Here is a 27871-nt window from a genome sequence, read left to right on the forward strand (position 1 = left end):
AACTTTTAGGGTACTTAGGAGAACAAATAACTTATGTTGTTTGTTGTATTTGTAAGCCAGAGGGATGGAGCGATGGGGAGGGAGAGAGCGGAAGCTCTGCTCTAATAAATCTGCGGCTTTTAGCTAAGTTTGTAATTAAATATATTTCAGAGAACATCCGCCAAATATTATTGTCATAGGAGGTTCATTTTGGTATTTCGTAAATCTAGGGCTAGAACATTTACTCTACTCATGCTCAGAAGCTTAGAGTTATTGAAAACATTGAATCCTTCAATCCTTCAACCGAGTGTAGTTCCGCTTCCCTCCTCGGAGTCAGTGGTGGATTCCTCCGGCTCTTCGGGAGATTGAGTGGTTTCCTCTGATGATCCGCTTCCCTCCTCGGAGTCAGTGGTGGAATCCTCTGGCTCTTCCGGTGATTGGGTGGTAGAATCTTCGGGGTTTTCGGAACCAGCAGTGGTTTCCTCATCGGAGTCAGTGGTGGAATCCTCCGGCTCTTCCGGTGATTGGGTGGTAGAATCTTCGGGGTTTTCGGAACCAGCAGTGGTTTCCTCCTCGGAGTCAGTGGTGGAATCCTCGGGATCCTCCGGAGATTGGGTGGTAGAGTCTTCGGGGCTTTCGGAATCAGCAGTGGTTTCCTCCTCGGAGTCAGTGGTGGAGTCATCTGGTGCCTGTGTCGTTTCGATTGGTAAATCAGTAGTGGAATCCTCGGGCTCTCCAGGAGACTGTGTGGTTGAGACTTCAGGTTTTTCCGGAACAGCAGGGACCTCCTCTGATGAGTTTTCCTTCGAAGGTTCGCGGCTTTTGTCGTGATGAGCCCTAATGTGGTGCTCCCATTCGTTGGCTCTCGGTCTTCCGCCGCTGATCCTCCAGTGGCCCGAAACACTTCCCTTCCAGCCACCATGTGGCTTGGCGGCCACTGTGGCCATCAGCGCGGCCAGCAATAAGAGCGAAAGAACCTTCATTTTGCAAAGTTGTAGAGTATACTAACCGGAACGACATTTGGCAATTGCTTTTATAAAAATCAGATAATCATTCCAGATATTGTGACCATACATGAACATTACGTTATCTAATCGGTAGCCATGGCAAAGGTGGTATCTGATAGCCGAAGTTATAGCGCAGATTGTATGTAATTTTATTTGAATATGTATATACCCATTTCGCTTTGGATTCCATGTACAAAAATCAATCAAAATGCGATCCAAGTGGGAAATATCTGAACCCAACACGAGGTATCTTTCTGCCGGGACACTGGACTCCACTGCTGTGTTTTTCGCTTGTTATACATAGATAAATATGTATGTAATTTGGCCAATTTGTTGACTCACACCACACGCAATTCGTTGTTCTAGATGTTTTTATCAACAAAGGGCTGTTATCTTGAGTCTGTCTAACAGGTTATTAAGTGGAAAAAAACCCGAAAAAAACAACGATAAGATTTTAAAGTGTGATACCAAACAACAGTTTTCCATAATTTACAAAACAAGAATCCATCAAATCACAACATAACACATCACTGCTGATATGCTGATGATCCAGTAACTATATTTATACCCTAAGGATACCCTAGAACTAGTCTTGTAAAATATATGCAATAATCAGAGCCTTTTTGCATTATCCAAGTTTGTCTTGAGAACTTTTCGCCAAGTAATTGTATACTTTTCTCGTTTAGGATGATTTTTTGCTCGCAAAGCGCAACAAACCGTCCCTGTCCATTGTCAATCCGTTGGATGTCCTGCGTCAGAGGCTGCTCCTGGAAATAGCGCGCAGGCAAATGAAGGAGAACACGCGGCAGGTGAGTGAGAGAAAGTGTGATAAATGCGGTATGAAATGGGGCTGGGGATTGCCCCGCTCAACGCCGCATTGTTTGACCACTTTGCGTGGTATTTTTAATAAGAAAGGAAACACACAAACTTTTCCCCAGGCGCCAGGAGAAAGTTGTTAAGAGTAATTTGGTGTGGCGCGGAGTATAAATGAAAATATGGCAGGGCGGGGCTAATCAAAACTAGAATGCCTAATGAGAAATATTTCGAGAAAACCCATAAAGAAGGCAGCTGCTCAAAAGTTTTTTAATACCTTGAGCAAACAAAGCAAAACATTACAATACACTTTTCTATAATAAAATATATAAGTACTTGTCGTGTTGTGGCAAGTTTTTGTTTGCCGTTTATCAACGATTATGTTTACCATATCATTGGAGCATTAAAAACCGAAGGCACTACTAGCAGAGCAGACGAAATAAATACCTACGTATATATCGACCTGAAATTCTATATATATATGTATATATTGTATAAAGAAAAGGCCTAGCAGGAGGAGGAGCAGCTCCCAAAATCAGGCGCTGCGTATGTGTAAAACAAATATTTTTCCTCGCTACAAAGCGGGCGTTTATTTGGTTACCAAACGATTTCAACCCCAAGGCAAAATATAAAAGACAAGACAAAAAAAAAAAATCAAACGTTTTAATGCGAGGAATCCTAACGATTTGCCTTGATAGTAGGTTCACCTTTCGCCGAAACGAGAGCCAGGTGAAGGGAAGGGTTATCCGTAGAGCGTTTAACAAAATTGCTGGCCACCCACCCACACCCACACACACACACATGTATATGTATATGTATTGATTCGTCGAAAGGCTTTAATATTAATAGCACTTACATTTGGGGCATAGATTTACGAATTAATGAGGAATAGATACGGGTAACGAGGTCCTGGCATGGCCCATTGACTCTCCTAATGCTTGAAACCATGGATATTTATGACACTCGTAGAGTAAAACTCGACTAACTGCATTAGGGACTCTGACAAATAATTAAATAACTTTTGCCAGTTAAATTTTATAGAGCTGCGCCCCGCAGAAACATATCCATCCTTGTAGGGGAAGCAATCACTGTTGTATTTTTACGCCAAATCCTTTAATGTCTGCACACAGGTCGAATTGAATCGGGCCATTCTGAAGAACGTGGGCAAACGAGTCTACCTAAGACCGGCGGCGGCAGAGGCAATGCTATCCAGACCGTACTCGCAGCAGCTGGAGAGGGCACAGGCAAGGAGCAACAAGCGCCAACAGAAGATGCACTGGACCAATTTCCCCAGTCCACTCCAGTGGAGCTATGCGATGCCCCAGTCCCCAGACACATCACAGTTTCAGAGTCAGAGTCAGAAATCACAAGCTCAGAAGTTATTCAACTATGCAAAAAAATCTCTAAGCGGTGCTGGGGCTGGACCAGGTCTGGGCATGAGTGTGGCAGCGAAACATCCAGCTGACGGGAATGAAGTTGCAAATGAAAAATATCATGAAAATCATGGTGATAGAAATGCTGCGATGGCCAGCAAAAACGCAACCATATATGTGGCAGACACGGACGAGGTCGACGATGACAACGAGAACGACAACGACAACAACGAGGAGGAGAGCAGGGTGGAGCAGGCGTTTGAGGAGGACAAAACCAATTTGGAACCGCACGGAATGGCTGCAGGTGTGGACAATACAATTGAATATCTTCCGTGGAACCTCCTCTACCGCTACCTACCGCAAAAAAATCACTATAACGACATTTAAGTGGCTAAAGATTGAGATGCAATTACAGACTATGGATTACAGATTACAAATACGGTATACGGTTACACATGCACCAAAAAACGGGTTAGATGTAATACATAGAAATGCATATAGAAATGTACATTGACGGTTCCTAAATGGCTGGCTACAAGGCAGGCATGTTGTGTGGTGCACATACTCCGCATCCAATCCACATCCAATCGGCTCCACTCCACTCGAAACCCTTCGATAAATCCCTTTTTCAATGTTGCTAAACGTATTCAAGTTTTGTATTTTATTCGAATTGAAATTGAAATTGAATTAACTAACGATTTATACTACCTCTCTCACAGATACTGTTGAACCAAAGAAATCGAGAATTCCTTCTTTGATTGATTCCAAATCGAAACCAAAGCTGCAAAGTATAATTACATGTTATTAATAATACAGCAAATAAATGCATTTTTTTGAAGGCGTAATTGATAGTGATCAGCGATATGTGCAGTTTAAATATTCCCCTAAATATTCTGCCTATTTTATTCTACGAAATTACACACTCCGCGGGCGGACAATATTTTTTTTTACCAGTTTATCAAGCATTTCCCCTTTTGTTTTTGTGTTGCGGATGCTCAAATAATTATTAAAAATAGTACTTAATGGAATCTTTGGCACACCACACACTTTGTCTTTTGATCACTATTGAAATTACGTAGTTAAAATGGTTCCAAATCATACGAATACGAATACGAATACGAATACCGATTTTAACGTAGAGGGAATACCACCCCACAATATACGATACTACTCAAGCAAGCAGCTACTTTTTCGATTCATAAATAAATACAGAATACAAAATACAAAATACAAAATACAAAATACCAGCCACCAGTGAGTAAGTTGACAAGGAATTCAATTGGTTTTCCGTTCTGTACATTAACAAACTACGAAATACGAGTAATAATTATGAATTAACTTTTTTTCATTTATATATATTGTATGTGACTGTAAATAAAAACAAGTTTTCAAACAAAGCTAAAATAGTGACAAGAAATCGAATATATTATATATTATACGAAAATATGTGCGTACCTATGTATACTTATAAAAAGAATAAATTAAAATAAAATAAAAACCATGAGGCATTGAAATGACAATTAAGTACGAAGCGATTGGTTTTTCTGGTTCCCCCGAGAAACACAAGGATTTTCTAGATACATATTTAATTTATTCAAAGTATGGTCTCACGTGCAGTTCACGTGCTGATCTCTGTTTTTCCCTATGAGAAAACGCGTCTTTATTGTTGGCTAACAAATGGTTTTACAAGCTAATAACTGTGCTCGTGGTGTGTGTCTCTTTGGTCCTCACCCGAGGGTCCAATTAATATTGTTGTATTTGCGCTAGTCGCTAGATTACACGAAACTTGAACGCTCGCCCAAAAAAATAAGATAATTATCACATTGCCATTAGCAGCCCCACTCACGTACTCTCCCTCTGTCTCGTGGAGCAGTTGACATGACGGCAAACAAAGGCACGGACCCGGGCAAAGAATGACTACTTGATGTCGCAGAGCAGGGCCACGCCACGCAGGGTCCAGTGCTTGGGATTGAATTCGGTCTCGAAGTCAATTGAGCCCACATATTTTAGGTCCGTTCGCTGCGGCTTTCGGTAGATGGGACACTCGTACAGTTTCGGATCTTTTCCAGCTGTGGTGTTTATGGCGTATATGTAAATGACGGGCATCTGCTCATACAGGACCTTCATTTTGGACTCCATCAGCTTTCCGCTTCGCCGATCCAATGAGGCGCCTGCAAGAAAGGTGCCCAATCATTTCCGAACAGAATAGAACATAATGGCCAAGAGTTACCCTCGAGAAACAGTCCATGGACGTACACTCCTTCCGTTGGATACTCCGTGATGTCTTCTCGGTTATAGCGCGTTATTTGATTCTGCAGCACAACCGAGTCCAGTGCCCAGCCCTTGTGTGCTCGCGTTACTTCCTAGGAAGGATGGATACAGATGGAATTTACATTGGAGTCCCGTTTGTTCCTCCGGTTCTACTTACCTGCCGCATAGCAGTCAGAAAGCCTTGGGGATTGAAGAACCCTGTCATCCAAAATACCTGTTTCGAGTAATTAAATAAATGTGTGCGTCAGTTCGAATGTCCCATTGGTCTTTGGAGCATCTACCCACTCCTCTCGGACCTGCATAGCTCTCTGCTTGCACTTACCTTCGGACGATCCGTTGATATCCATGTACGAAATTGTCCGTTGCGCTCGAGAAGCTCTGTGTACCAAAAGCCCAGCGTAGTTGACTCCCAGGATATCTGAAAGTGACAGCGACAGTGACAGGAGACAACATTATCTGGTGGCAAGATTCAAAGGGCATACGAAATCAGGGACAGGCGGGCGTTTTTATTGGAAATGCCGAATGTAGACTAAACAAAATAGAATTGTATTTTAATGCAATGCTGCATCAAAGCCTTTGGTAATCTTAAAGTTCATGTGGCGGCAGAAGGCCTCCATCTCCTTGTAGGAAAGCTTCTTCGCCTCGTAGTTAAAGGACTTTTGGATGTTCGAGACATCTATTTCAGGATGGTGCAGATCGCTCAGCTTCTGGCCCCGTGTCACGGTGAACTCGGCTTCGTCGAAGAGCTTCCTCTTCAGCTCAAAGGGCATCTTCTTTACAGTAAGAGAATCAGTCGCATTGTATTGTAATTGCTTTTCAACAATGTCCGACTCCGCGGACGATGTGTCCGAATCAAAGGCCGTATCACGTAGACTCTGCTTTGCTTTGTACTGGATTCTCTTCAGCTTGTTGTCCAACAGGTTGGGGTCCAGCGTGTGGGTTGAGGGAAACGGTGTGCTCGTCTTGTTGGCCTTGATGAAGCCGTATTGGCGCTGTCCGAGCGGCACGTTCGTGGTTTCGTCAACATTTTGTTTGTCAAATTCGGTGGTCTTAGACAGGAAAATATTCCGATTATCGTTCGTGCCACTCGTAATGATTTTCTTCATTGTTTTTTTTGTCTGATTACTCATATAAGCAAAAGGCGTATGAATATATTATAACGAGCTCCGAACTGAACTCTATTTTCTATTTGGTGTAAACTTCAAGAATAATGCTTTCGGCAATGCTTACTGGATCTAGTATAATTTCTGTTTGAATCGAGAACCAACACCTGCCCTTTTAAGACTTTGTTTAATTTCCCTTTCCCCTTTAAGTGGCCTGTTGTTTGTCTGCTCTTGCAGTCTATGGGTCTATTGAGAGGCGTCAAACGTTTATACGCATAATTTCCCGGCCCAAAGGGAAGGTGAAGGGCAGTCCCTTATCATTTCCACCCACCAGACAGACAGACAGACACCTGGGTACAAAACGAGTGAAATATACCGAATAAACGCTTCCCTGAGTTCCCAATAGGCCTCTAGATCGCCCGAAGTCCTCCTGCTTTAAGAATACACACCTTCATCCAGGTCTCTGGTATGCGGGCATCGTACATAGCATCCAGGGACTCCTTCAGGGCGGGACTCATTACAATGGTACCGTCAATGGCCAGCTTCAGATCGCAGAGGCAGGTGTGCACGCGCTTAATAACCCTCTGCATTCGATCGATTTCTTGTCTGCAATCAAATATATGTATGTCGGTGAGTAACCTACAATTAAATGTGTACTTTACCTTAAAAATATGTTCATCGGCAACAAGATGCCCATTCGATTGAGATTCTCACGCACATCGTAGGCATTGTATTGGGCGGGGAGCTTGCGTAGCATGTCATCTGCCAGTTGGTAGACAATGCTCTCCCTTGTTTCGCCTCCGCCGCCGCCACCCTCCTTCGGCTGTACGCTCAGTATTGTGTCCAGGATGCCTGCGAACCAGATACAAAAGCAGAAACCGAACAATCAAGGACTTGGGAGTATGCTGGCTGGGGATATGCTAATGTGCTAATGGCCGAGTGGGTTTGCCAGCCGATTTGATTTCATTCACGTTCATTGCTGCTAAATCACACATTTTTGGGTTCTATTGATTGGGGGCGAGGGTCCTGGGGAATTGTTTATGCAACAGCTCTTTACATAAAATTAAACAGAATGGCATTACGCCCCATCGATGCAGTACTTAAACCACGGGATTCCGGCCATTGATTTCCCGGTTACAGATCATTCATCGTGGCTCACGGCGGATTATGTGCACGTGTTTATGTTACATTTCGCTCTGTTTTAATTATGAAGCAACACAACAAATACAGGGCTCATACCTTTCGCTGAATTTATCTGATACGTGATGTCGGCGTTCGAATGCAAGCCAAACACCTCTGGGGTATCGTACGCCGGCAAGCTGTTTATGTAATCGATAAAGCCCTGAAGGCTCTTCGTGCCCGGCACCTTGTAGCCCTTGTAGAACTCGAAGGAGTTCGACAGCAGTTGCTCGCAGAACCAGACCGCGGTGAAGGTCGTGAGCAAGCGCTTGTCAAAGTCATCGGTCACCCGGCCCCCGTACTGGACTTCTCCAATCATGTAGACCAGGGTCTGCCAGGAGACACCTTTCTTGGGATCCATTTCGTCCAGGTGGTTCTGGACAAACTGCACGCTGGCCGCGAAGTCGGCCTGATTGAACTCGTAGGGTACATTCCAGCCCAGAGGGCCGAACTTTCGTCTCTCCTGGACGATGGTGTGCAGAAAGGCCACTGTGTACAGCAGCGGGGGCCACTGCGAGGCTGAGGTGTAATCAAGGAAGTCCTGGGTGAACGACTGGCGCCCGCAAAAAGATTGAAAATTAATAATTAATTCAGCTTCGGGAATTTACACTGCTTTGACGCACCTGGTAGCTGCGCTTTAGACTGGCCCGTATCCCCTGGGGTGGTTCATTTGTGAACTTGAGAGCCATTTGCAGCAATCCAATCGGAAACTCGGTGTGCGGCTCAGTGGTGACCCACATGCGGAAGGACTCGTCGATATGCTCCGACTCCACCAGCATGTCGATAATCTCGGTGCAAAAGGGCAGCGACAGATGCACGTTTTGGAGCAGAACCCAGCCGCCAGTGGACATCGATTCCATTATCATTTTGCGGGCATGGTACTCCTGTCCCTGTCCCATCGACACAGATTTTAGGCCTACTCACGGATAGAGTTTGGTTAGAGTTTGTTCGAAATTTGGAGCAGTTTGTCAGACACTCACCTATGCTCTTCTGCTTGGCCAAGGCCCCAATTTGGGTGGTTGGATCGGATCCTATTGAGAGAAGACACACAAAGGGCGTGCGTGGCTCCGACTCCAGCCACATTTCCTCCAAATCCAGAATCTGCATCTCACTGTACTCGCCTCCCAAAGATTCTATAAAAAACAAAGCAAAACGTTAAGGAACAGATACTTATCTACTACTGTCTACTATAAACACACCTTCTATATACTTCTTGGCCTGAGATATGGTTCGATCGGGGCACCAGGAGCGAATGAGTAGCAGTTTTCGAAAGCTGTCCAGAAGGGCATTATAGCCACAGGGGATCTCCTCGTACTCGGGCTTCTCGCACTCGTACCACGTGCGCCAGTCACGCTCATTCAGTTCAATCACCTGCAGAACTGTGGAAAAGGTCTCCAGCTTGCTGATCTCCACCAGATTGAGCCAGGTGATGTCCAGGATCCAGCGGAAGGGCTTTGGGGTGACAGCGTTCAGATCCAGTGAGGCCCCGCCCTTGATGAACGTCAAGAACTCCTCGTGACTGATGTTCTCGTTGTGATAGTCGATCTTGATGGCCAGCATCAGGGTAAACAGCTGCTTGTGCCGCTCATAGAGGCTGCGGTTCGTGAACTTGTACACCTCGTAGGTGAGATAGCGCAGGATAATGTTGATGCGCTCCTCCGTGACACTGGACTTGGCCGACTTGGTTATGGAGTGGTTGAAGATGACGAGGAATTGCTTGAGGGAATTCTGGTACATGGCGTTCACGTTGCTCATTTCGACAATCAGAAAGTAGAGGATTGATCCTCGCTTCGCCACCGCCCGAAACTCCTCGCGTGCCTTCATTATTTTGCGCTCCGTCACCTCGGAAATCTTTAGTTTTTGGTTGACTTCTTCGGCTGTGGTCTTGGTCACCCGAAGCACTTCAATTAGAGCCTCGTCGTCCACCAGAGATCCTTGGGAGGAGCTCAGGCGCAGCAGGAGGTTCGCCTCCAGTTCCTTCATGTTGCGCTGGTTCTGCATGACGGTCTCGAAGAGCGCCACTCGCTCCGCTTCCAGATCCGACTTCTCCATTAGGATGACCCGACCCAGGAGTTGATCCTCCAGACCACGCATCGTGACCGTGAAATCAATGATCGACGTCTTGGCACTGACCTCAGGACTGAAGGCGGGATTCGGTAGCTTTGTGGTAATGTAGAGCATGAACCCGGGCATTACGTCGCACTCCTTGTCGCCGACAAGCACCTTCTCAATGCTGCCCGACTTGATGAAGTTCTTCTCCAGGACATTGTCTATAACCGGGTCCAGATCAATGCCCACGTCCTCGATCAGCAGCGGCCTGCCCAGCGAGAGCGAGTCCTCGAGGTGGGTGCGAAAGTACTTGTGATTCAGGGAGGTGATCTGCAGCTCATTGCGATCCTCCTTGCACTTGATCCAGATCTTCCCCTGCGTCTGCGGATCGACCAGCAACGGATAGCTGCTGGACTTGGTGGCTATCAGGGCATTCTGCACGGACAGCTCGTCGTTCGGCAGCCCCTGGAGTGTCCATTCCGACACCGTCGAAGAATCGACCAGCATGTTTATGATGTTCAGTCCAATGGTGAAGGGAATATTCTTCTGCTTCAGTATGCCCATCCAGGTCTTGATGAGGTTGGCCCGAAACTCCTGGTTGTAGGGCCCGCAGTAGGAGAGAAAGCCGGTGGCCAGGAGCACATCGCCCACCAGTTTTCCCAGCTGAATCTTGAACTCCTTGCTCTGGTTGGTCCAGCGATGCTTCTCGTCGGACAGCCCATTGATCAGGGCCGTGGCTGCGGTCATTTTCCGCAGGCAGACATTGGCCGCGTCCATCAGTCGTTGCTTCTCCCCCACGGCCTTGTCGTACTGATCCTTTACCGCCTGCAGGGCATCCTCACGCTCTCGAAGCTGTTCCTCGGCACCGGCCAAATCGTCCATTGCAAGCTAAGAACAGAAGGGAAGGGAATGCAATATGAGTGCAGGGACATTCCGAATCCTTTGCCCAGCTTACCTTTAGGCGCGCCTCTTGCATGGTTAGATTTGCTTTCAGGGGCAGTACCTCTTTGTTCACGCTGTGGAAGAAGGACATGGCCTTGGTCCAGGAGAGCAGACCGGCGACATCACCGCACACACGTCGAGCCATGTCCATGTTGTAGTCCTCCATGCGAAAGTACGGCTGCAGCAGGTCGATCATCTCGTCGTTGATGGTGTCCTTCGGGTAGTTTTGCAGTTGCAGCAAAAATGTGGCACTGGCCATCATCTGCGTGGAACACACATGAAAGGGAAAGGGGAAAGGGGAATGGGAAGAGGAAAGCTGTTGGACAAAGGGGGCACCCACCTTGAGGGACTCTTGCCACGAGGGCTTGGGGCACGGTGTACACGAGTCGGGTATACACGGGTGCAGCTTACGCTTGAACAGGATTAAGACGCAGTCCATTATCCGCATAATGAGATGCGGGGGTCGTCCCAGCTTACGCACGGTGGCTATGTGCGCCGGCTTGATCGTGTTGAGGGCGTTCTCGGCCTCCTCGAGGGCCGGCTTGGCCGCCTCGAGCTTCTCCTCGGCCAGGGCCTTCTCGTGGGCAATGCAGGCAACGAGGGCCTCTGCCTTATCCTTGACGATGAGGACCTGATTCTTGACAATCTCCGCTTGCATCGCACGCTCGGTCACCTCCACCAGCACCGATTCAGCGTTCTTGGAGGCTTCGACCAGCTCCTCCTCCATGACCACGAGGTCTTTCTTGAGGATCTCAACCGAGGCGGAGGCCTCTTTCAGTTTCTCCAATCCCGTATCCATCTTCTCCACACCATCGCGCAGCTCTTGCTGCTTCATCTGATAGATATTCTTGTAGCCGGCAATGAAGTTCAGATAAGATTTGGGTGTCACGTGCGTGGCGCGACGGAAACGCTGGAAGTACTCCTGTGACGTTTCGGCGACAATGTCCTGTATGGAGCCGAGCGCATTAACCAGCTCTTCCTTGACGGCCGACGTACACTCAATTTCGAAGTGGCTCAGAAAGTGTCTGGCAACCGAAACCAGGGCGTCCTTGGGCCACGGATGCAGCCAGTCAATGGTGCAGCCGGAGACCAAGGCGGGAAAGCGCTGCACCCGCGACCGAAAAGTCTCACCCACGGGTGAGAAACAGAAGGCCACGTGCAGATTGGTGCAGGTGCGCGCCAGAAAAAAGTCCATCACACTTTCCGGGGTCGCTGTTTTGCGTTGATTTTCGCGTTTCATGACCGGCGTCAGCTCTTGCACGATTTCGGCCTGCTCATCGCGCGAGAATAGATTCGATATGACACCGCTCGAGAGTATGTTATTGAGATACTCGAGGAAACCTTCCTCTTTGATATCCATGTCAGTGAAGAGAAAGGTTGTGCCCTTCCCCTGCACGCCGCAGGTGCGGTAGAGCAGCTTTAGATCCTCTAGAAAATTGGCCACATTGTACGAACGCGTCAACGCAATTTGGAAGGTCTTGTAGCCAGCTATAAACGATGCCAATTTCGTAAGCGACTGCTTTCCAGAACCGCCGACCCCGACAAGCATGACCGATCCTCTCGGATGCCGAATGATGCGGGAGATCTTCACCAGATGCAGCATTGCATCCGGGAAGAACACCAAATCCATTCCAGATCCTCGCACCATTTCATTGAACTGGGCGAGGAACATAACGAGACGCTCGCGTAGCACTTCATGAGAGTGTACCGGCTCGTACACTTTCGGCAGCTCCATGTCGGTGTCCTCGCCCTCCTCGCCAGTCGGCTCGGGGGCGTCGCGCATAAAATCGACGAACACCGGATTGGGTATGATCATTTGGGAATGGGACTCGCCCAATTCCTCTCGCACGAGACATGCCAGCTCTGAGCCGAACCACTCCCTATCCTGGAACGTGGTGAATCGGTCGGCAAATACTCGCGTGCACTCATGCTTCCACAACGCCATGAGCACGCTCTCGGAGGTGATCACTGTGGATAAGGTGCCAACCATGCCCTGCCAGATGCGCGACAGGTCGCGCAGACTGAACACGTAGTGGAACTTCGCTGGCGTGGGCAGCAGTTTCTCGCGTGTGCGCTGCCACAGGTGCCGCGTGACCACGATCAGTTTCTTCACCAAATTGCGAATCTCGGGCACAAAGCCGCGCTTGGCATTGTAGTGGCCCTCACCGATAACGCGGAAGATCTTATCAATGGAGTCATTGTCGGGTATGTTGCAGTTGAAGACGCAGAACTGACGCTTGAGACGCGACGGTATGTCGTTCCGACCGCCGCCGGGCAGCCCCATGGCCGCCACATACTGTACATCCACAATGGTGGTAAAGTCGCCCGGCTTCTCCAGGCTGTAGAAGCCCTTCATGTCCATGGACTGGCGCACAATTTCATTGGTCACCTGATCGCCCCACTCATTGATCTCGGGCAGATTGATGTCGTCTATGAAGACGATCAGCTTACGGCCACCAGGGGGCCCAAAGGTGACGCCCACACGCTTCTCCACATAGCTCTCGATGGTGCGCTGGAACTGGTAGGGGCTGGTGGCCGACGAGAAGTTGAAGGATCGGCCCATGTACGTCTCAATGTTCATCTTCTTCATGAAGTTCTTCATGATCACTGTCTTCCCGGTACCCTGTTCGCCGATGACCATCACGGCGCGCTCCTGATTGGCAATGGTTCCGATTAGATAGTCGATACGCACATTATCCACAATGGGCACCAAAATACTCAAGTAGTCTGGTGTGGAAAGCTCCGGATACATGTAGGGTGTGACGAGCGTCTTCCACGACTGCCACACGCCCGTTGGAGAAACGAAATGGTCGAATATGGTGTTCTCGCTAGCACTACCCTTGGGATAGTCGAGGTGCGGAAAGGATTCCTTCACAAAGAGATTCATTCGAACGCGATCGGTAGTTGAGAGGTAACCCCCCAGGCCCCAGGCCAGAGCGAATATATACAAGCGGTGCAAGTGTTCCGGTGTACAGGTGTCCTCTTTCTCCTCGACAAAGCTCTCAATGGGCAGATCCTCTATAGGGGTAAAGTATGGTGTAGAATCAACAGGATTGGTAGCACTACTTGTACACACATTTGTTAGTAATTGGTAGTAAATGATAAGGTTTAGACGAGACGACACATAACTCTATTTGAACAACAAGACTATAAACAGAACACACAGAATTACACACACAATGGAGGGAGGTGCCAATCGACTGAGAACCAAACCAAACGGAGAACCAAGTCCTCCTTTGATTGGATCTCAACAACAATTAGGATGTTAATGACAATACGCACACACAGAAGCAGATCTATATTGTACATTTACATGTGTTTAAATATGGAAACCCCTTATGGGAGGAGTTGTTATACTTTACCGACAATCTGACTGCCAATCGATTGCCGTCGCGCCACTTCGATTTGTTTTTGATGCTCTACTCGCTTATTCGCTGAAAAGTTTCAATTCAATTTTGTATGTGGGGTTTTTGTTTTTGTTTGGGTTTCGTTTTTTGAGTTTTGGGTGTTTGGGGCGACTTTCTTCTATCCTTCTTCCACTTACCATCATGGCTCTCCTTGCTCGAAAGGCTCACAGCCTGTTCGTCCTCCTTCTTGACGGGTATCAAGCCCTCCAGAATGAACAGCATCTGCTGCACTATGTTGCACTGCAGGACTGGCATCTGAAGCTTCACCATTTGTGCCCCCCAGTTGTGTACCTCGACAAATGTCTCATCGAACAGATCGGAAAACGTGGTCTTTTCGCCAGGCGCGCGATTCTTTAGCCAGGCCTGAACAACTGTGAAGAAAGTTTTGGATTGTTTCATCATTATTTCATCTCAAAAAAGGATCGAAACACCTACTCGGTCGTGCATCCAGGCCAGAAGAGCTCATGTAAACCATGCCGTTGCGTGACACAGTAGCGGGTGAGGCATTGTCGATGTTGTGCGGCTCGAAGATAATCTTAACGGTTGGCGCCATCGTTAGGCGATCGCCATTGGCCAGAGTCAAGGTTTTGTTGTCATCCAGCACGGAGTTGAGGTTCTCTATCCAAATACTGTCCACTGGACCATCGAGCACCAGCCACACATTTTCGCCTGCCTTCAGCTTAAGGGTCTTGCGCCACAGGGCCGAGAAGATGCCATCGGTCCAGTCATTGGTGGCCACATCGAGGCGTCCAAACATTTGGGCTGCTGTGATCGCCTTGGGGTTCATCCGCATCTCGCGGTGATTCTCCCCCATTTGGGTCATGGCCTTCATCAGGGTGTGGATGCAGGTGGTTTTGCCCGCTCCACTCGGGCCCAGGGTCATGATGCCATGGCGAACGTTCTGGGTCTCGTACAACTGTATAAGCTTCAGGACCCAGGGCGGATGATAGATCAGACTGGCCTCGTCTGTTTGCTGGAGAATGGCAGCCTCCAACTCTGGATAGTTGGTACTCTCGAGAGTCTATTCAAAGAACGAGAGAGAGAGAGAGAGAGAGAGAGAGAAGGGGGTTAAATGAAGGAATATATGTGAATGTCTCCTACCTGATTGGGAAACAAGTCGGACACCAACGAGAGGAAGAGCGGCTCATCATCATCAATCAGCTTGGAGAGATTCATGTCGCGGAGGACGCGCATCACAATGGTGCTCTCAGTGTCCTTTGAGTTCCTCCGCTTGGCTGCCCCGAGCGTACGCAGCACGGAGAGTATGTTCCTCAGACCGAAGTCGTAGTGGACCTGCTTCGTCAGCTGCTCCTCGCACAGCTTATACAGTGTGTAGAACTTCCGTGCCAGCGTTATGTTCTCCAGGAAACCGCAGCTGGCCAGCTTCACGCGGATGATTATCTGTCTGTCCGGCACCATCATCGCCACGGTCCGGAACTGTATTTTCAGATTCTCGGGCAACTCTTTGCGACCCGCGTACCCGGGATTCTGTTTAAACATTTAGTTCTCATTTAATTGGCCATAGGTACTAATCGATTGCTTTTGAATCTAGTACATCGTTTATTTAACTTATTGCCGGGACAGGTCGATATTTATGTTTATCCTGGGCACTCCCTGCACACCATAAACAAGCGAAAACATAGCCCCAACAAAGGATTTCATCATTAAACTCAAACGCACACACAACTGTCTGTCTGTAGGTCTACGTAAACGGGAGTGGAGGACTGGAGGACTGGAGGCCTGGAGGACTGGAGAACTGGAGGCCTGGGTGACATAACGACTCATTAAATTATAATGTCCTGCCGCCTAAAAATGTTATATAAATGGGCCTAATAATTCAGTGCGCAAATTAAAATACATATAGACACCGAGACTAAAGCCGAAGCCTTCGAAAGGGTTAGAGGCAGACCATGAGAAGGGTAGCAAGGGGGGGAGGGAGGCACCGGTTTGGTGTAGATAACAAGTGGGCGTTGATTGACATACTGTACCATTATTGGCGACGTCGCCGGGGCTAACGCTAATCGCATTACCCCCGATCATAGTTGGCGTCGCTTTTAATTAAGCTTCAGAGCCCCGTACTATATCTATGTACCCATATCTATAGTTTGCTTTGCCTTGCCTTACTATTCTCTATACTTGGGACCAGCCTTGGCTGGCTTTCCTTCGCTTGGCTTCCTATTTGGCCTGAAAGCATTTAATTCTGATTGTGCGTAGAGAGGCGTTGAGATTGCTGAGAAGAGGAGAGACGGTTATTCGGGACAGGGCCCCTCGTGGCATGTGGCAGGCAAATTAATCGAGTCATGCAGCCGCTTAAATGTAAATACACGGGACTCTGCTCCTCCTTTGGTGCTCTTCTTGTTATTTGTTTTCCCTTTTGTGTGCTGGTTATTGGTTTTTACGGTTTTTTGGGGGGGGGGGCGGTGGATGCTTTTTGGCATGGCAGGAGGCACACCACACGCGAAAAAGCCATAGTAAATTGTATTACAGCTTCAGTTGAGTTGAGAAAAATTGTACATGACTAATATCGTTGGAATTATGTGCAAAAAGGCGCCTGTCACTCTCCATTTTGCAACAAGTTAAATGGGAAAAGCATTCGATTAAAGCAAACGACTTAAAACAATTTAATTTTCTACTAAATACTCGTACACAGGAAAATCATCTTCCCAATGACCAGAATGATGGATAGTTTTGTTTTGTGTTGTTTTTTGTAAATACTCAAATTTCAAAGAAAGTAAGAGTGGAGTAGAGGAATGGGTTGTGCGAGTATCTAAACATTAATAAAGACTTAGCACGGAAGAGGCTCACAGGTGTCTGTCTATTATTCATTGTAACCGGTACTCGTGGAGTAATTGTATTCGTATGCATGTACTAGATAGTATGTACAGGCCAAGGGCAACATTTCGACCCATTTTATTCCAAAAGAGCCTTCCTGCTTAGCCTTTACTTTAAATGTATTTAAGTGTCTACGAGTAAACGTGAATATACTGGAGTGAATGCTAAGTGAATTTGTGCAGCAGGTAGGGTATTACCATAGTTATGAATATTCCAAATTCTGGATTCATTTCAATCGTATCTCCATCTGTGAAAAGGAAAGTTTTCTTCTTCTCCTTCTTGGCCGTCAGCACGACGGCCACTTGTTGAGCGGCCACTGAAAGAACCGGCAGTTCGATGCGGTTGAACTCATCGAAGCAGCCCCAGCTTCCAGACTGGGCCAGACCCTTATATATGCGTCCCAGCCCTCTAACCAAACAAGTAAACTTTGAGTAAACCTTGAACAGGATGAACTGAACTTACCTGTAATCCATTTGATCGGAGCAATTAAAGACGACAACATACTTGGCCAACGTTTTGCCCATATCCTTGACAGTTTCCGTTTTTCCAGTGCCAGCCGGCCCGCATGGCGCTCCCCCCATGGACAAGGTAAGAGCCTGGGCCAAAGTGATATAGCAACTGAAATGGAATAACAATTTAGAGGGTATGACAAGAAACTTTTTCTCAAGGCGTGATCCACAACCACATGATAAAGACAAGACCAAGCCAAGAGACGCTCTTTAAAATATCAAAGCAGTCCCGCAGTACAGCCACTAATTTGCGATGACATCGAAAGAGCTAAGACGAAACTCGGGCGAATGAAAATGAGTGGGAGGGAGAAGTGCCTCCAGGAAAATAGCACCGCCACTTTACAGCTTTCCGGAGGCAACTGGCTGCCGCTGTCAAAACTTTATTTATATTCCGCTAAGTGAAGTTTATCTTTACGAGCATGTCAACGGCGCGTCGGTTGTTGAAATTCCTTTTGGTCTCGCTCTCCCTTTGAGTTTCGTTGAAGAAGATTTCCTGCAGCTTCCAGCCATCGACCGCTTTAAATTGCTGCCAACAGTTGTTTTTTTGCCAATTGTTTACATAGAAAAAAAAACTGACGAGAGTATAGTTCAAAGTGCTGGCACAATGCCCTACGGCAGGCACGGCATTCCAAGGTGTGTTCCATCGGGCCGGAGGAATTCGCAAAGAATTCGTGCAATTGAAAACAAATTTATGTTATATTTACTAGTGGAAATTCTTGTCAGTCAAACGCGAAATACATGATTTTATTTCCACTTAAGAACCATCGAATGGAGACCTGGTTATCGCGGAACTGTTTATACTCCCCCGCAGTTCGAGTTTAGGCAAAATATTACAAGTACACTCACCGATCTGTCAATGGTGTGATAACCAGTCGATCTGTGCAGCCAAGATATTCGTTCTGGTAGGTAAATGTGACATCGGTAACCGATATCCAGGTCTTGTCCAGATCCTCTTTGAAGTAGAAGCGGCATTGTTTGAGCCATTCAAAGTCGTTTGCTGATTTGATGTTCATGCGGCACTGGAATGGTTACGAATATTATTACAACATATACGAGCATAGGAGAGATATGTAGTCCTTAACAATAGTATTCTGTGTAATCTAAATAACCCACCAAAATATCGAAGATATCGCGCTGATGCACATGAATGGTGATCAGGGTCTCGAAGTTCGTGCGCTCGCGCTTTGTCAGATTGCGAGTGGTTTGGTCGATGAGCGTGTTGAGGATCTCGAGGAACTTGTTATTTGTCTCGGACATGACCTTCCTCTCATGTCTGGCCTGCATCAGAGCCATTTCTGCATCTCGCGTCCAAACCATTTGAATGCCGAGCAGGCCAATCTGGGCCGGCGCCTTCTCAAGGAAGCTGAGGAGGGTGAAGTTTGGATCGTTAATGGTCGCATAGGCGGTGCGAATGATCGAGTGCAGTGACTGCTGTGCTGTGACCAGCAATTGAGTTAGCCATGTCTCGACAGAGCCCTCCGCACGGATGGCGCGATCCAGCTGGATCATCTCGCCCTCGCTGCTTATGATGGCCATCATTTTGTTGTACTCGACGTCGTGGAACTTCACCGACTTTGTGTTGTCGAAAATATTCAGGAGGTGGTTTTGTATGGTATGCGAATCGGAAGCTTGACCCAGTATCTCAAGCAGTGCAGGATCTGACACAAAGAAGAAACGTGGAAACATCATGCGCTTGCGCTCTAGATAACCACTCAAGGATTTCTGACAAATCTCCAGTTGCTCCTGCAGATGAGGCAGCAACTGTTTAAGCAAATCGTCACCGACGCAGCAAGCCACAACGCCGGGTGTCTCGTGGGCTCGCTGCATGATTTTTTGCCAGGATTTGTCTATTTTCGAAAACCTTTTCGCCTCCTTCGGCAGTTGCTTCGCAATATCGCCCCCAACAAACACTGCCTCCAGATAGACCCACATGTTCTGCACCAAGAGCCACCGCTCCAGTATCTCATTCGAGTTGGAGAGGTCATAGACCCACTGTTGTATCTGTTTCCGAAACGGAGCGTTGTATCGGTTGGATAGGAGGGATCCCAGCACCATCAGGCTGTCCTCCAATTGGCCAATCGTTTCGGCCGTAGTGTCGCCGCGCAGCAAGAGTTCGCCGCGATTGTTGAAGCTCATGAATTGCAGCTCGTGCACGGACCACTCATTGGTCACCTGCTTCAGCTTGGCTTCGATGTCCTTCTCCTTCATGGCACTGATGCAAATGTCCTCGATGTCCTCCTTGTGCTTGAGCAGCGGCGCCTCCAATATGTTCTTGAGCGAGAAACCCTCCGAGTCGAACTCGAAGATGTAGCGAGTAACGTCCATGATCCGTTGCCAGTGGCGTGGCTTCATGGCTTTATTCGCCATCAACTCCAGTAGGGGGCACATATCGTTAAAGTCATCGATTGTTTTCTTCAGAGCATGGAAAGCCGGCCACTCTTTCAGTCCCTTCGGCAGCTTCCGGCAGCGGTTTTGGAACTCCATCAACTCGTTGTTGATCTCCTCAATGTCCACCTCATTCCAGGGTATGTCGTAGTAGCTGCTCACTCTGTCAATCACATCGTTATACAGTTTGTAAAGTTTCTGCAGCAGGTTCAGTTCCTTGCGTATCTGCCCCAGCTCTGGATAGTCCGTTTGCGGCAGACCGAAGAGTTCCTCGCCACTCTGGTACGTCTGCAGGCGTCGCCACATGCCTTCGAAGCGGTTCTGGAACAGTATAAGCCGGTCGGAGGCCTCTCTCGGCGTTAGCCCCGCCTGCATAGGACCCGCCGTCCGATACTCCGTCACGTACGAGATCTTGTCCTGCTTGAAGTTGTCCAAATTGGTGCGCAAGTCGTCCTGGAAGGCTGGCTGCATGTCCAGCAGCTTCACTTGTGCCTGCAGTGCCCCAGCCAACAAGTTCTGGAATGTGGCCCGCAAATTGTCCACCAGGTCGAACTGGTCACGCTCCACTTGCACCTCATAGCGCGTCAGGACATTGAATGCTTCCTACAGGACAAGACGAGACCGCAAAGAGTGAGTAGATGGCATCTTGGGTGCTGCCTGTACTACTGCCTCACCTCTATCGGATCTATTCGAAGTTCCATGTCCACCTCCTGCTCACGAATCTTACCCAAAGTCTCCATTATCATGCGCACATCATCCAAGTCACGTATAGGCCTGTCCAGCTTACGATCCATTTCATTGATTACGGCATATACATAGTCCATTTCCTTCTTGTACTTCTTCTTCATAGCCTGTCCAATTTTGTGGTTGCAGGCTGAAAATAGAAACCGTCTAAAGTGTTCGTTCGTTCGTTCTCCCTTTCCCATTCCCTTTGCCCCTTCCCTCCCATCTCCCATCTCCCTATTCCATTTCGTGCGCCACACAATGATATCGATGTCATTAATCAAAGCCAGGCCAAGGGCTAATTTATTTTCACACAGTCACATCCTCCAGCTGTGTGGGGTCTCTCGGCTCTCGGCTCTTGGCTCCTTCCTTCCAATCATTTTGTGTGGGGAATTTATTTTCGTATTTCTGGGGATGTCTTGTGTTTCAGTTAATTTGGTTAAACAAATTAGATTATCTAATTGGACGCCAATTTATTTGAATAGCTTCCTATTTGTCCACAAAACAAAAGAATTCGCGAGGGTGCCAAAATTTATGGTTGATTAACGTTTCGTGTATCTAAAAATGGAAACAGCATATCCTTCTAGTCTACAATTAGAATAAAATACATTCCATAAGCACCCCATAGCCCCCCTTCTTTAGATGAAATACATATAGTATGTAGAAGCATAAGTTATAGTTCTAAAAAATGCATCGGACTGCTACTTACATTTGATTTCAATGGCCAAACCATACTTAAGCCTTTCATTATACACTGCCACGCACTGTCCAAAGACCTCCATGTCTGGCTCAATCAGCAGATTGGCATCCAGATCGGATAGACAGCGCAGGGTGGTCTCGAACTCCTGCAGGCCAAACTCCATTAGCTGACGAGTGGTGCGATCGTTCTTCCACAGGAAGTGGTAGGGCTTCCAGCGCTTAATGTACGTTTGAATCTCTGGCTTTACGTTCTTCGTGCAGCTGGAGAGCTGGTTGACAGCCTTGGCCACCTCTTTGTTATCCATGATGGCCGAGTAGAAGCTTTTCAGCATGTGCGGCATCTGTGGTCGTTCCTCGGAGGCCAGACAATAGATTTTGCGACGTCGACTCTTTCCGCCGGCGCCGCCAGAGGCCTCGTTGTGGTTGCGTCCGACGCGCGGCTGCGTCACCGTCATCGAAACTTGCTGCGGTTGGTAAGACAAGATTTTGGAGAACATTGCGAAGCTATTCAGTGGGGCGGTACGCACCGGCGGATCTTTGCCGCTGCTCCACTGAGCCACACCCTTCGCAATGCCCGTGATGTTCTTGCCAGCCGTCACCAAAATGTCCTGCAGCTCGTCCAGACTCGGTTTGATAACCACATGGGGTATCTGCAGCTGCGCGTGCAGCGCAAATATAGGCTTTTTGAAAACCGTCTCATTCTCATCGGCAATGAATCGACGTCTCAGTGTATCCAGTGCGGCTCGAATGACCTTTATCAGTACGTCAATGACCTTGCGGCTGTAATAGCGACGCATCTCGACCACCGCATTGCACACCATATCCTACACAAAAACAAGAAGGATTATTTTTTGACTTGTGTCCATCTTTTACACGTCCCACCTGCATGCCCTTAGGCAGGCTTTCTGTGGTCGACAGCAGGGACAGGGGATTCTCAAAGCAAGACCACAAGATACTCCAGTCCTGCTGCTGCCCTCCGCCGCCGCCACCGCCGCTGCCACCACCGCCTCCACTTGTGGTGCCAGCAGCAGCTGCTCCTGCACTGTCTTCAGCTTTTCGTCCACCTGATCCAGTGGCCTCTCCTTTTGGAGAGACTGCTGCTCAAAAGTTTCCAATTCATAATGTTTATATATTGCAGTCCCAGGTCTTACCATCGAAGAGGGTCGTCACATCATCGCCTGCTATCTCCTTGAATGTGGCCGTTGCCTTGTCCACTAAGCTTAGAACCTCTTCCACCGCCTCGGAGACCATTTGACTTTTACGATTCAGTTCGATGGCCGCTTTCCTAGGGGAGGACAATCACGTCATTAGTATTTCACATGCAATTTAGATACAATATTAAAATGTGATAAAGAACCCATTAGAATAAATCACCAGCAGAAACAGAATCACCTTCAGACAGTTGAAAGGTCGCGCAAACCTTGAACATTCATTTTAGCAACCCAAATTAAAAGTGAATTCTCTCCCCCCCCCCCCCCCCCCCCCCCCCCCCCCCCCCCCCCCCCCCCCCCCCGAACCCCCAAAGCATGTCAGAATCAGAGACTCACCGGCAGGCCTCCTCGCTGCGCTCCAGAAACTCATCAACTGTCCAGATCTCATCGTCTGCTCAAGAAACAAATGGGAAAAGTTTTCAGGCAGCATACAATTAGACGCGAGTCCTGAGAGATGCTCGCATGTGGGAGCCACCAACCTGCTGGTAATATTTGCAACGAGACGTCCTGCATCCACATGAGCACATGGAGTATGCGATTGGAATAGATGTCATGAACACGGGCCACAAGAACCTCAAAGTTCTCGATGGCCTGCTTGCAGCGCTCATAGAATTCAGTCCAGTTTTGGTTGGTCCACTGGAAATAAAGAAAAAATCAATAAGAATTCAGAGGAGATCTGCAGCTGACGGACTCACATTTATGGTATGTAGTCCTGGCTTCAGCATCGCCGTCAAGCGCACCAGCTGGGGCAGAAACAAAGGACGCACCTCCAGCTTCACAGCCCGGACCGTTGAAAGAAACATTTTGATGAGACACTACGGGGCAAAAGCACAGTTCTTAATGATATACGATTTTCGATTAGCATAATGGCAGAATAACACACATTTAACGAGTCCTGTATGGTGATGAAATACTGCTGGCGACTCATCAGAGTGGCGGCCACAATCGGCAGCTCGATCTTTAGCTTGGCCAGCATTTTGGCTTCTCTGATCAGCAATGGTATTGTGGGGTGTAGATTGACAAACAATTTGTCCCCCTGCAGGCAAAGTAGTGGCTGCAGGAGGCAGGCATCGGCAACGCTGACGTCTTGATCCAGCCATATGGATACAATTTCGTCCTCGTATTCCTGGAGCACTCCCAAGACGTTGTGGAATCGCATATCCAAGTCCTTAGCCATGGGCAGGGTACTCAGCACCGCATGATCCATCACCGCATCTATGAGCTCTGTTAGATGTAGACTCAATGCCCGACACCAATGAATGCGTCCGGCAATGGGCGGGAAGTTTCTCGCCAGCGGGGGATCGTCTCGTTGCTTGCGAAAAGTTTTCAGTATGCGATCCACCTCCTTGTCAACGTAACGCAATATCCGTGTGTACTTCTCGTCCATCTTGGTCAGGGGAATTTTCTCGCTAACTTTTTCGAAACGCACCAAAAAACGTATGCACTGCGGCGTCTCCCAGACCGTGTCAAAGTCCTTTTCAATCAGCGTGGCTATGGTATCCTTTAGGGAGTTGGTTTTGTGTATAAACCTCTCAAAATCGTCATTGAAGTTGGAGTTTCGATGATCTAGGTAGTCATATTTCTTCGAAATAACCTCCTTTTTGGCCTCTTCGAAATGATTAGAGGCATCCTCCAAGGCCTCCCCCAACAGAAGGCCCTCCAGGCGACGCTCGAACAAATGGTTGTAGTCATCGATCAGGTTGAACATGTTTATAATTTTCGAAAGACGCTCGCAGAATGTATCGAATTTTCCTGAAATTATCAAGCATTACTATAGATTATATAAAAACGTTTAGATTCGTATAGTTACCAAAGACAAAGTTCTCGGAGAACCCAAATGGTGTCTGATTGGGCAGAAACGGCTGCTCGCGCACCGTGTAGTACGTCTCGTGGTAAATGTGGTTCAGTTTAATGCAGTTGCTGAGTTTTGTTCGAATTAAGCTGCGATCCTGGGACCAGATTGTCTCCTTGCAACGACAAGTGATGTAGGACTTGCAGGTCTCGATCATTTGGTTTGTTATCTAGAAGCAAAATTAATTGTTTAATAGATATTTACTATATACCTCAAAGCAAAACAAAAGTTAAGGGTAAAATGAAGTTAAATTCTCTATCATACACCGACAATGAACTTCTTGAACAGCACCCTAGCACCATCGACGTCAAAGAGGTCTTCGACTTGTTAATTCCACGGCACTTACCTCAGCTTGGTGGGAAATTTCAAGGTGAGTCAGACAAGAAGGCTTTAGTCATGCTTCAAAGAGCTTTTATGTCGTCGGACCACGAGCAAAAAGTGGAGGTCAGAACACGGCAAGAAATCGGCCGTGGGGACGGGGATTTAGCGAATTGGAAATAGAATATATTTCCAGCAGATATATGTTCGAATGTCCTGCTTGTTTCAGCTAACATTTTCGTTGGAAAATCTGGTAAATGTATTGAGATATATTATTTTTGTAGCAACATTTGCACTCACTTTAACCATCAGTGCTGATGTTCTTTCTGATGTATTATAGAATTGGGATACACTGTAAATCAGTCGCACCGTTTGCAGTAGACTTAAGATGGACTCCTTCATGCTTACAGTGTCGTCCAGGTACAGCGAGTGACAGCACGTTTCCATGGCTTGTATAAACTTGGAATTGTCCCGTGCCTCATTGTAGCAAAAGGTTATTTTACGATCGGTTTCCTTCCATTGCCTTATAATGCGGGAGCCCGCCAAAAAAAGACAATGCAGAGTAAACTGCACTTCTTTGTCTTGCAAATGGGCCAGAAGCTGTGAGAACTGCGCGCCACGTTTCTTCCAGTACTCCAGTTCGTCCTGTGGACCACTGTGATCGTTCTCCTTGCGGAGCTGTTCGCTTTCGCCAAGGATTTTCAATATCCCCTTTGTCCAGTTATTGACACGTTCCTCGAGCTGTGTGCAAAACTCTTGGTTCTTGGACATGTCCTTGACCTCATCCACCAGATCGATTTTCTCAAACATATCGCAGCCATCGGCAAATACGTTGTGATGATCGCACACCTGCTCGCAGACGCGCAACGCACTGCAGAATGATCGCAGTCCTGGAAGGAGCTGCCCTTTGATAAGACCGCAGCTAACGTCCTCCTCATCGCCTTCCAAACTGGGAAAGGCCAGGGCCTGCATGAATACAAACTCAACGATTCGCTCAATGGAAGTGACCAGGCCAATGTTCTTGGCATCGATTACACCACAGTACCTGTGATGAATAATCAAGGATCACGTAGAACCAAATAGAAGAGTATAAAAAGACTTACAAATCCTTTTGGAATCCCTCTTCCGGAAGCTGTTTGGACGTATTCACTCGAAAGATATAAATACAAACACCTGTAAAGGCGCAGGTCCAACCATCCGTCAGGAATAACTTCTTTTGCTTTGGCGGAGGCATACCACTCGGAGAGGCGCCACCTGATGAAGTAACAGAGAGGTAAGTGTGGCTCATTCGATAGACAGCAATATACAGAGATGTAAATTGTAATTTTATAGTCTTATATATTCTTATAGCTAAGACCTTGCGGCGTCTTAGAACTGCTAGATGCAATGCCACTTCGTGACGGTCCCGGCTTATTTGCGTCTGGAGTCGGTGTAGGCTCCGGTTCATCCACTTCCTGATAAAACCAGAGCAGCTTGTTTTTCATATTCGGCAAAAATAGCTGATTGATTTCATCGAGCTACAATAGGAAGTATTAAAGATATAGGAATATCTCAATATATGGTATAAATATAGGAAATATAGAAACTACCATATCCCCTTCGAATATGTAATCCATGAGCTGATGTCTGGGCAACTGAGTGGCGTCGATCAACAACTGGAAGGTGAACTCCAGTCGGGGATCCATCTCCCCACGGCGGGCCTTGCGTTCGCATTCTTCGCGTCGGCGCTGTGCTTCGTCCGGGTCCATGTTTCAACGTTATCACGTATCACATACGCACGCGTATTATATATTATTTTTTGTTGTTTTGTTTTGTTTTTTAACACGTGTATGACCGTTGGGGTTCCAGAAAATAATTTTTCGGATCAAAAGTTTGCAAGTGCGGTAGGATTTTGTATTTATATTTTTGTCAAAAATCGAACATTGATTTTAAATTTTAAATCAATTCATTGTTTGTTTTTTTGTTTCAAAATTCAAAAACGGGAGAGACCAAAAATATGTTAGTTTCAAAAAACAATTTGTTTTTACACTACAAATGCGTGTTGCAGCAAATTCTGGATTGCAAATTGTTTTATAACTAAATCTATATTCAAAAACTCTAACTACGTTTTACATAAAAACAGATAATTCATAAAATCAAAGTTATTTCTGCATACATACAAAAGTGTGTTTTTCAAAAATATATTTTCCTAAGTTTTTGTATTTTGCATTTATGTAAGTGGGGATTGGGGGTTGTTACTCAGCTAAAACGAAATGAAGATATGTGTATTAGTTGTAATTAACTGTCCTATTAGCCGTTAGACAACAAATACATAGGCATTTACATTCGCTGTACGAAATACGTAGGTGTTTGCGATTACGTAATCAGTCAAAGGGTAACAAGGAAGGGATCTAAAGACATTACATTTTACTGTTAACAAGCAATGTTTACACTTGCATTACACCTAATACGGTTAATTTTAGTATTGAATCTAATTTGGTTTCGAAATTTTGGCACCTGCAAAATATCTCCCTGGTCCTCTTCTTCCTCTTCTTCATCACTGCTGGCCCCTTCGCCACGCATTGCCAGCACATGTTCAATCAGCTTTTTTTTCTGCACGAACATTTTGTCCAACAATTCTACACAAAAAGCAAAGTCACCATAAAGAGAGGCGCCCAAATGTGCAACCTTTATCAAATATCATAATAGATTTACTAGATTTGCAATCGCTGTCTGTTTTTCTACAATGCGAAAGTTTACGTCACACCAGGAATTGAACAAACAAAAATACGCGCCATGTTGCCCAGCAACTGATCAGTGTTGAAAAGCACACTAAGTGAACCAATCGGAACTAGTCCGTCGTATCGGTTCACTGTTTTAGCTGTATTCAGCTTGAAGAAAACGAAAAAATAAAGAACATTTTTATTAAGAGCGTAACTAAAGGTTTTCACAATTTTGTATTAAGGGGATAGTTAATATGGTTTGTACAGTATTTCCTATAACTCATCTAGCTCTGTGGAATGACCCACACGAATACTAATTCGTGATCAGTTTCCTGTCTGGTACGAAATTTATTGATCAATCGGATAAAATTATATTTTAAGGGCTGAGGGTCCTAGTTGGAAGAAGGTCCTACAAGAAGAATTTACAATCGTTTATATTTTTCGCCATTTACCTCAAGAAGTCGAACCATTTAAATAGAGGAGGCTTTAGTGTGCCAAGGTCGGTTTGTCATCATAC

General features: G+C 46.9%; 4 protein-coding genes across 5 annotated transcripts in view; 1 reads left to right on the forward strand and 3 right to left on the reverse strand.

Annotated features, from left to right (window-relative positions):
- The window catches only part of LOC108155523, a 62146-nt gene extending 57454 nt beyond the window's left edge, over positions 1-4692 (forward strand). For both annotated transcript variants that reach the window (XM_017286371.2, XM_017286370.2), the window contains exons 3-4: positions 1673-1795; positions 2930-4692. In XM_017286371.2, the coding sequence (XP_017141860.1) occupies positions 1673-1795; positions 2930-3559 (753 nt within the window). In that variant the 3' untranslated portion in view covers positions 3560-4692. The remainder of the gene's footprint in view (positions 1-1672; positions 1796-2929) is intronic.
- On the reverse strand, positions 125-987 carry LOC108155524 (proteoglycan 4). Its single transcript, XM_017286373.2, has one exon. It carries the CDS (start codon positions 960-962, stop codon positions 279-281), a length of 684 nt encoding a protein of 227 aa, XP_017141862.1. The 5' UTR covers positions 963-987; the 3' UTR covers positions 125-278.
- A 64-nt stretch (positions 4693-4756) lies between the features above and the next one.
- Positions 4757-27566, reverse strand: LOC108157510 (dynein heavy chain 5, axonemal). Its single transcript, XM_033389225.1, has 33 exons — positions 27149-27566; positions 26242-26379; positions 26010-26169; positions 25756-25906; positions 24953-25697; positions 24293-24503; positions 23366-24234; positions 23178-23297; positions 22962-23118; positions 22819-22873; positions 22423-22556; positions 22154-22368; positions 21799-22095; positions 21282-21735; positions 20524-20723; positions 18578-20452; positions 18311-18483; positions 17418-17573; positions 17153-17363; positions 15225-15611; positions 14559-15144; positions 14261-14494; positions 10730-13734; positions 8925-10662; positions 8706-8858; positions 8349-8641; positions 7786-8278; positions 7209-7398; positions 6996-7152; positions 5766-5861; positions 5601-5657; positions 5403-5535; positions 4757-5343 (listed from the first exon to the last, which is right to left on the reverse strand). Exons 1-33 carry the CDS (start codon positions 27254-27256, stop codon positions 5090-5092), a joined length of 14205 nt encoding a protein of 4734 aa, XP_033245116.1. The 5' UTR covers positions 27257-27566; the 3' UTR covers positions 4757-5089.
- On the reverse strand, positions 5930-6652 carry LOC108157511. The gene has a single exon (XM_017289612.2). The coding sequence runs from the start codon at positions 6571-6573 to the stop codon at positions 5995-5997; it is 579 nt and encodes a 192-aa protein (XP_017145101.1). The 5' UTR covers positions 6574-6652; the 3' UTR covers positions 5930-5994.
- Positions 27567-27871: the final 305 nt, after the last annotated feature.

This window comes from Drosophila miranda, chromosome 2 (genome assembly GCF_003369915.1).
Source record: "Drosophila miranda strain MSH22 chromosome 2, D.miranda_PacBio2.1, whole genome shotgun sequence".
NCBI classification, from domain to species: Eukaryota; Metazoa; Arthropoda; class Insecta; order Diptera; family Drosophilidae; genus Drosophila; species Drosophila miranda.